This window comes from Ceratina calcarata, unplaced genomic scaffold, assembly GCF_001652005.2.
Source record: "Ceratina calcarata isolate Rehan_Ccalc_2016 unplaced genomic scaffold, ASM165200v1 scaffold517.2, whole genome shotgun sequence".
Taxonomy (NCBI): Eukaryota; Metazoa; Arthropoda; class Insecta; order Hymenoptera; family Apidae; genus Ceratina; species Ceratina calcarata.
This window is the reverse complement of record NW_017176301.1, coordinates 393,612-403,433: the sequence shown is the minus strand read 5'-3', so window position 1 is coordinate 403,433 and position 9,822 is coordinate 393,612. Positions and strand designations below refer to the sequence as shown.

Here is a 9,822-nt window from a genome sequence, read left to right as displayed (position 1 = left end):
TAAAAATAAAGAATTTACATTTTTTATGACAATTAGATTCTGTTGGTTGGTTTGATAAATAATGATCTGGTCGTCAGTAAAACAGTATTTCCTTTCGCTCGTGAAACGTTCGTTCGGTTTGACAATAAATTTGCGCTGACAATGAGTCAGGCCGTGTAAATGCACCGGTACAACCGGTACATCCTAGTTCTCCGGTGTCAAAAGGTAAGAGACCGTTTGGAACGTTACAGATACTACTCCGTGGAGCAGAGGCAAAATGATCCGAGCGAGGAGTACGGCCAGGACTCGGAAATGGAATCGGATCCCTCCGTGACTTGGAGACCACGGAGAGCGCAGGGAAGAGAATATTTCATCGAAATCATGGTGGCGGCCGACGCCGAGATGATGAGGTACCACGGCGAGCATCTGTCTAGCTACATTTTGGGCCTGATGAACACGGTAAGAACTTTCTCTGTCGTCTAATGTAAAATCGATCACAAATACGCTTAACAAACCCAATAGCACTCAATATTGCAGCAACGTTGCAAAAATATTCTACTGCAAGATCGGAATATTTCAAACAATGTTGCTGCAAAATTGTCACAAATGAATTTCTGGAATTTCTTTTCATATTCTATAATTCCGTTATAATTGTAATTACGATTATGATCTTCTTTATGATTAATTATATTATATTTTCCCACTAATGTCGATATAACAATTACATAAAAATCGTGAGGAAATTACGATTATGATCTTCTTTATGATTAATTATATTATATTTTCCCACTAATGTCGATATAACAATTACATAAAAATCGTGAGGAACGTTACTGTAACCTTACACTGCAACGTCTAAATGCACTGTTGTTGCAATATGACAATAATGAAGATACATTGTTACAATATTGAGAGTTATTGAGGGGGCAAACTCCCGTAACAGCGTGATGAGACTAAATGTCTACGTTAACGTTTTTATTTTCCAATCGGAACAAACCTCGTTCTAAGCTTTCGTTTGGAATAAAAACGACGGGACACCCTGTACATATCCGAGTTTTGCTTTGAGAAAAATAAAGAGAATCGAAGAAAAAGGTAGAATCGGCTGTGTCCGGGACAAAGTAAAATATTTGTATCCTGCGAAACACGGTACACGGGGCAACCTACATATTTATTACACGGCATAGGGCTGGCACTCGTTTCAAAACGAAAGGAAAAGAATAGAGGTGAACGGTCGGCGTGGGTGCATCACTTTGTTCGGGGTCCAGCACGAGAAAAAAGTGGATAGAAAAAAGGGGCAGGATTAAAAGAGGCTGAGGATGCACGAACACACATCGGCGGCCGTGTTCGTGGGATGATCGATCTTGTAAGCCAGCAGGATCTGTCGCGAGCGTTAAATATTATGCTAATGCGATCGCCGCGTTCCTAGCTCATTTCGGATGTCGAAAGGGTAGCGGGTACCGCTTGTGATCATCAGTCATCAGCCGCGGCAACTGTTTCTCCCGACTAATTCAATTATCAGTAGAAAAATCTGCTGACTCGTCTCGGCCATCGGCGTTCCTCTTAAATTATTCATTTGTCCTATTTACTAGCCTTCGTGTTCGACCAACAGAATCTTTCGGAATGTCTGTAATAGTTATTAAATATGTAAATGATTACGCGGTGGACGTGAAAATTCCATTTCGAAATAAATGCATTATTAATCGTATCGTATCGATATAATTTATCGATAGGTTTCAAACTGTCTCTGTACGACAAACATATTCGCTATTCAATCATTTTCGCTTTCAATAACCCGATCATTAATTCTGCCGAATTTATGAGCGTAGCCTCGAGCAGCCTTAAACCTGGCGAGAGTCTAGTCAGTTTCGTTATCGCGAGGAGAGAAACTCGCGTGGGTTGGTTTCGCAAGCGTACCGTCGTTAGTCACCATTAATTAGCTCGTTTCAATCAAATATTCTAAGAATTTGCATGGCTCAGTAGGGCTCGCGTTGAGAGGAATACTGTCTATTGAACCGCGCTTTTCCACCGCGGACGATAGCGCAACGACGGACATTTAGAAGCCGTGTACGTGCGTACGTACATCTCGGGGACATAAATTTTCGTGAGCGAGTATACCACGGCCCGCGGCGTACGATTCATCGTCGGGAGAATAGAAAGTACAAGTTGCACCTTGAGGAGTGTAAATCCCGATACGATCTGCCGGTCGAGAGCTACCTATCTGACTTTAACGCGATGTTGACATTTTATCTCCGACAGAGCTTAAGCTTCGAGACCTTCTTGTTATTCAATTGTATGTAAAAAAAAAAAACCCGGAGGAACGTGAAAAAAATAATTAGAATTTATTATAAGAAATGAATTCGCGAAATATTTAAACAGCAATAATATTAATCGTTCTGACGATCTACACAATGATGTCCATAATCATGAAACGAGTCATGTTCGTCCGATCTCGTGCACTTTTCGTCCGAACGCTACTAATGGAACGGTCCGGCCTGGGTGAAACGAATCACCTTTCCCTCCCCTGGTTCGCTAGGCGCCGCTTACGAACTCGCATAAATTAGTCAGTGGTTCGAGGGAGAAAAATGTAACAGGCTAGCGCGGGAGCGACTCGCCACGGCACATCCCACGTGACACGCTATTTTCAAGTTTCTGCACTGTCGATTATTATATAATCAGTCGACCTATTACTGTCCCAGTTAAAACGAATCTTTTACCGAAGTCACCGTTCCGATACGAATTTCCTCTTTGTCGGGAGCCGATTGAATGCAAATCAGCTGGGCTGGCCCCCATTTCCGCGTTTATCTATACAATCATTCCGATTCAGTTGCTCCTTTTTTATTTGTCCTTTTCGTATAACCTGATTTTATTCTCGGAACTGCCACGAGTGTTCCATCAACGAGCAACACAGTAAAAGATCGTAAGGCCTTGAATTATAGTAGTGATCGTTTCAACAGTTTCCGTGTCGTTCCGTAAGAGGATCCATGTGGTCCGGTAGGGAAACTGAGAATACAGATAGAGTGCGGGGGTTAGTCGATCGAGTTTCGTCGATAAATAGACAATTCATGTAATACGCCGGTTAGGCCTCGCGATCGTCGACCGGTCGTCATTAACGTCGAGCCGCGTGTATCCCACGCGGACCACACCTCGGAGATGAGGGCAACATCCTACGGAGCGTCCGGGGCTCGGGACTCACTTTCACGTGCCCACGCCCGTCATTCATACGACGCGACGATTCAATCAGCCAAATCGTCTCCCATCGAATCCCTCACCCTCTCGCCGAACCTGTCGATGATCACCGTTTCTGTTCGCGAATCGATGAAATATAATTTGACATCGCGTCAAACGACGAGTTTGACAAGCTGACCACCCGGTCATCCTTCCACCTTCTATGGACCCGATTCGCTCCTTATTAGTCATTCTAAACATTGTGCAAAGCAGTTAAACTAAAAAGCATAAAAAATAGTCGATGGAATAAAGGAAAATTTCTATGATATTTTTATTAATTTTTTAATGTCGTAACGTTGGAAACGTTCTATTAATTCTTATTGACGTATTAATATTTACTAATATCTGTGAATTTCATTTACGCAAATCATCTGGGCAAAAGATTCTGTTGAACTTTCGATCTACCTCCGTGTTTCATTCGTACTTACATTTTTATTCTTGTTGCCGTGGCAGCGAACAGGTCGAACGAATACGCAAAACAGTGTTAAGTAACCCGTGGAAAACGCATTCTAAAAGTGAAAACAGCTTAATCGTTTCCCGTGTTGCTTCACTCTCAAGCTTGGAAACCATTAAAACTTTTATAGCCCCGAGTTTTGTTACGACCGATAAGATTGGCCGTACAACATCCGCGAGTCTCGCGTATCAAATCTTACGTTCACCACGTACAGTTTCCGATAAAACTGTGACGAGTTCGACGTAACAATTAACTCGAAGAGAATTGCATTTCACGAGGTACTTAGACGAAGACGCTCAATGGTTGTCTAATAAAATTATCGTCAGGGTGTCTCAGTTCGATGTGTATTTCATTCAACGAGGTGCAAAAACAAGATTGACTGAACATTAGAACTACCAATGATTGACGGTATATTCTACCTAATGATGATTATAAAAAATGCGAAACATGTTATTTTTTACCCCCTTGGTAAATCTAGTATTAACTTTTTTCTTAACGCATCTCCAGTATTGGTTTTCATATCGTTCTTATTAGGGCTTAGAATTTTGCCTGATACTGTATATCCAACGATTGACCGAGTTGTAAACAATTTTATGCCCGATGCTGTGTCTCAATCCCAACGCGCGTTATCTCAGAACAGGGTAATAATAGTAACACGTTCTGATAGCCGTGTGAACAAGCTAATTGAAACATATAGATTTTCGAATTAAATAACGCGATTGTGGAATTCTAAAGCGCGAAGAAATTGCGTTCGCTGATGATAACCGGGCCAGACGGGGCATCGCGATTCTTCAGTAGTATAAATCTCCATTGTTCAGACTGACGTTACGAAAGTCTATGTTACGATTTCATCTTTTAAATTCAGATTATTCTTTGTAATTTTGTTTAACACTAGATGTACTAATGACTCGTTTGCCATTTCTTATAATCATTATTCATTTTTGTTTTCTAAAATTTTGTACGACTTTTTCTCAATCGTCGGTACTCAATCGTAATCAACGTGTCAATTGTGTCGATATTATTTGCAGTACTTGTGTTTTATGAACGCGAAGGTACAATATGAAACGTGGGCAACAGGAAGAGCTGTCAGCCGATAAATATGAATTTTTGCCGCCCGGCTAACCCATTTGCCCATACAAGCCCATTGCAGTGTGGGACACCGGATGAACGGCTCACGGCTGACCACCTTCGACGTGGAAACGAAAAACTTGCCTCCTCGCTGACATTGCGATCTCCCGGTGACACGATTCGATTGCCGCGTTTCTCGGTCGGTCCCTTCTCTAACCGGTCCAACGAGACGCTCTTCTTTTTCAATCTCTTATCCTGCCTTATATCCAATTCTCTCCGTTGATCTTGATCCGAGAATCGATCCGAAGATCGTAAAGCAAGGGACAATGTTGTGTCACGGAAGTCGAGTACTGCCGATCAACAGGCGACCGGAATTAATTGAAATATTCAGGACGCTTGGAACAGTTCTGAAGGCGATTCTCAGTGAACGAAAACGTTTTTATAATCTACAGAAATAGAAAAATAATCCTGATTCTGTAATTAGAGTTACAAGCATTTATGTGCAACATTGCAGCAACTCGTTGCAGTAGAATAATTTCTTTAATGAATTTTTATCATTGTCAATGGATAACGATCGACTTATCGCGATTAGAACAGCAACACCTGCTCGGACCGATTCAAAGTCCAGCCAGAGCCGTTCACCGGCGTCCATGGCCTATCGGAAGAGACAATTTCGAAACTCGGTAAAAGAACTTGAGAGCCACATTGCTCGTTGAAACTCGTTTAATCGACCCATTACGAGCGGGTAAGTGATTACGCGCGAATCTCTCGTAATCGACTCTGTTCCAGGGTGAATCGTTTTGGCGAAAGAGTAACCGAGTAACACATCAGCGTCTGAATTGCTCCAATTGAACGGGCGACGGGCTCCTCCCCTCGTTCCATTCGTTTCATCTAATAAAGTTTGAGACGACTCGCGGTTAATCGCTCGAATGAAGATTTTCTGCGGAGGCTGATTCTCGTTTGATTCTCGCGTTTACGTCTAATGAATCATTGCGGAGTCCGCCGTGGCAGCTGAACCTTTCGAGGGATCCGTTCGAATCCCTTCGGTCAATTGCTGGAATGAGTTTCGTGAAAATTGTTTCCTTTTTTAGATTGAATTTTCTAGATCCGTTATTTTTTTCTAACGGGAAATCGACACGATCGAAAACGGGTAGAGAATCATTGTCCCAGGTTGCGTATATCTTCAGTTGTTCGTTCGATAAAAGATAAAAGAGATGAGGCGGCGAGTATAAACGACGTGTAATTAAAAAGCAAGAATGGAAACGCGTTTGACCGACGCAATCTAAAAGCATCATCCGTCCCACGGATTCGTTCCACGGAGATTGGCGCCTGGCCCCTCGTATATGAGCCACGCCACTAATTAAGAGTCGACTCTGTCCCGCATTATTTATGCACAATTACGATCCTCGTCTTACTCATGCCTCGTCTTCCATACGTATATTTTCTTCGCCGGCCGGAACCTCGCCCTTGCGATCCGATCGGGTTCCAGTTTAGAAAAATCGGTTCTCGATGGTTATTAAGAGACGAGGATATTGCTCTGAACAAATGAACCTTTTAAGCCCGGCTTGTTAAGATAGTTTACAGCCTGCGTGATTTACGTTAGCGTTTTAATGAACCTTAGTTTAATGAAAGAATACTTAGTTCAGTTTTTCTGTTTGACTTTCAATTATCCTTATAGTTCGTTATAAATCATTTATAGTAGTAAATAGATTTATTTTGTCTTTCTGCATTAAAATGGGGGTTACAAGTGTCTGTGTGTCAGTGTGTGTACAGAGTGGGCCGAAAATCGTAGTACAACCGGGCAGGGAGTGATTCTACGTTAAAAAAGAAGAAAATATTTTAGTATAACATTTTTTTCGGAGCTCCGTTTCTGTAAAAATCGACTTCATATCCTATTTTTCAATATTATCTTTATTTTTCTTTCTTTCTTTCCTTCTAGGACTTTCCGCATCCACGTTGTGCCATTTCTGTCTCCTTTCAATATTCCTCTCGCTTCTTTGTTTATTCTTTGCATTCTCTTATCATCTGGCTTAAAGTCTCTGGCTTCTCCTTATGACTCTTTCATTCTCCTTAATCCAATACTTATTATTCAGTTCCTGATTCCCACATCTAAGTCATTCGTATTATTATACAGGGCAAGTACACAGGAATAATCGACAATATAGGATTTATTATTTGATTAATCTGTTTTAACTGACACTCGTTTTTAACAAAGATACTGCATTGTGCATTACACCTGCTGCATCGTTGATCGCATTATCCTATTGTCGCGTCCATGAAAGAAATAATATGTTACAGGTGTCGCGGCTCTATAAAGAACCGTCGATTGGAAACGCTATCAACATCTCGGTGGTGAAAATTATAAGAGTCGACGCGATGTTCGGCACCAGGCGCAACACGAGCTCCGGAATCGCGGCGTCTGATATGTTGAGTAACTTCTGTCGTTGGCAGAAAGCGCAAAATCTGAGCGAACTCAGACACGAACGTTACGACACTGCTCTTCTCTTAACCAGGTAGGTACTGGTCGCTCAAAAAATGTTTAGAAAAAATAAATAAAGAAAATGCTGTACCCACCGAAGAATAAGATCGGATTAAATTAGTGTCACCACGTTCTCTTCTTGTTAAAAGAGGATGTCCGAAGAAAAGTCGACGACCCTAAGCTAAATGATTTAAACGAATGACTATCTTGTGTAGAGTGTTTTCAGGAAACTTGAATAATTTAGGAACGATATTTCCAGGGAAGATCTGTGTTACAATGCCGATGAAAAGTATTGCGACACTCTGGGATTGGCCGAATTGGGACGAATGTGTGACCCGAGATCATCCTGCGCCATCGTTCAGGACAATGGCCTGGCTGCCGTTTTCACGATCGCTCACGAAATCGGACACGTGTCAGTAAATTTATTATTAATCCATTTTATATGGGAAATTAAAAAATAATTGTGAATTAATAATACGTCGTTTAGATTAAATCTGGGGTTTGGGATTTATTTTTGAATTTCAGATTGAACATGCCTCATGACGATGACGAGACGAAATGCGCATCCTCAAATAGTTCCAAACTGCACAACATTATGTCCAGGATGCTGGACACATCTCCGTGGGAATGGTCAAAATGTTCCCGGGACTACGTCACCGAATTTCTCGAGTGAGTCAATCGTAAATTTATAATAATGTTCGTCAGGTAATTTTTAATTTCGGAAAAATCGAAATTTTTTTTTTTTACAGATCCGGACACGGACACTGTCTGCTGGACGAACCGACGAAACCCTTAGAACCGCAAGACCCGACGAGATTCTTGGGCGAATATTACTCGGTAGACAGACAGTGCGAACTGGTGTACGGAAGAGGGTGGAGAAGGTGCCCTATGATCAAAACGGAACATGGTAAGTCACACATTTTTGAACAGAACTACGGATCCCCAAACTGCTGTTGCAAAGTAGATATATCTCAAATATTTATAACTATAAACTTGTCCTTCGACTTAAGGTAAGATCTCCGCCAAAAGTTTAAGACGTAATAAAAAGCTGTGTCCAATATTCAAAGCAATGAATTTTTATGTTTAATTTATTGATACCATAATTTTCTTCGAGTATCTTTCTAATTGCATATTATTTTTTTACAAACGCCGTATACCACCCCCTTGATAGTATAGTGAGTAGTACGCAGTGAATATACTTAAGAATTGAGATAAACTGAGCGGTTGGTTGGTTATCGGCCAGGCAGTGTGCAATAAACTGTGGTGCAGTACAATGACCCTGGAAGGCCTCGGTCAATGTCGTGATCCGCACATGCCGTGGGCCGACGGGACGTATTGCGGCGAGAACAAATGGTGTCAACGGGGCGAGTGCGTACCCCGCAAGAGGCTCAGGCCGATCGACGGCCAGTGGGGCGAATGGGGTCCGTACGGGAAATGCAGCAGGACTTGCGGCGGTGGTATCAAGAAGAAGTACCGCGAATGCAACAGCCCGTCGCCGCAGAACTACGGGAAGTATTGCGTCGGGGATCGGTTCAAGTATAAAAGTTGCGGAACCAGGGAGTGTCCGCCGGGAAGCCGCGACTTCAGGTATTTAGTTACAATTAGTATTTGCCATGATCAGTTCTCCATTTTCAAGGACAATTTTATAACGGCACAGTAGAATCTCGATCATCGTCAATCATCATCATCAACATTTTTGATGATAGAACCTTGGCACGTCGGGTCGCATGGACGTTTATATTATTTTTTAGAACAGAATCAAACACAATCTTTTTTGGCACGCAGGGTAGATTCTGTTCAATTATATATTGGCCATTTTTATCGATCACCTCTTAATAACAAAAGTTCATCTTCCCTCGACACAAATAAAGAAAGAGATAAATTAGAAATAAGAGCTCTCTGTTGAAATCATCGATACGATTATCACGTGTATGCCCTGTAGAGAAGTACAGTGTTCGAGCTACAATAACAAGAATCTGAACTTGTCGGGCGCGCCTACGAACGCGAAATGGTACCCTACGTACAAGCAAAGTGAGTAATAGGATTTCGATCGTCTGCCCATTTATCGGGTGTGTTAAATGATATTGTTGTTAACAGTTGCGCCACACGAGCGTTGTAAATTGATCTGCCACGTGCACATCAATCAGTCTTTCACGCTGAAGGAGAAGGTGATCGACGGAACGCCGTGCGGCAAGGACACGTTTCACATATGCGTGAACGGCCAGTGCAAGCCAGCGGGATGCGATCATATTTTGAACTCGACGGCGGAAAAGGATATCTGCGGCGTGTGCAAGGGTGACAATTCCACCTGCGAGTGGGTCACCGGCACCTACAACTCCACGGCGGGTGGATACAGGACGGTAACCACGATCCCTGCGGGTAGCAGGAATATTGACATCAAGCAGTACGGTTGGATGAACATGGAAGATGATCAGAATTATCTCGGTGAGTTAAACCGTTCTTCTGTTGACAATATCTGATTAAACGTAACATTTGCGATGGGAGCAATTTTAAATTCGTTAAAAAGTTATTAAAAAATAGTAATATTTCGGACCAACTATATTTATCGCTTTGTAATCCATTCATGCTAAATCTGACGTTTGGGGAAGTCAATTGC

General features: G+C 42.1%; 1 protein-coding gene across 1 annotated transcript in view; it reads left to right on the top strand.

Annotated features, from left to right (window-relative positions):
• The window catches only part of LOC108628316 (A disintegrin and metalloproteinase with thrombospondin motifs 9), a 106,039-nt gene that overhangs the window by 86,199 nt on the left and 10,018 nt on the right, over positions 1–9,822 (top strand). The window contains exons 8-15 of the mRNA XM_026816399.1: positions 231–438; positions 7,025–7,239; positions 7,465–7,617; positions 7,731–7,874; positions 7,955–8,112; positions 8,453–8,792; positions 9,148–9,236; positions 9,303–9,650. Coding sequence (XP_026672200.1) covers positions 231–438; positions 7,025–7,239; positions 7,465–7,617; positions 7,731–7,874; positions 7,955–8,112; positions 8,453–8,792; positions 9,148–9,236; positions 9,303–9,650 — 1,655 coding nt within the window. The remainder of the gene's footprint in view (positions 1–230; positions 439–7,024; positions 7,240–7,464; positions 7,618–7,730; positions 7,875–7,954; positions 8,113–8,452; positions 8,793–9,147; positions 9,237–9,302; positions 9,651–9,822) is intronic.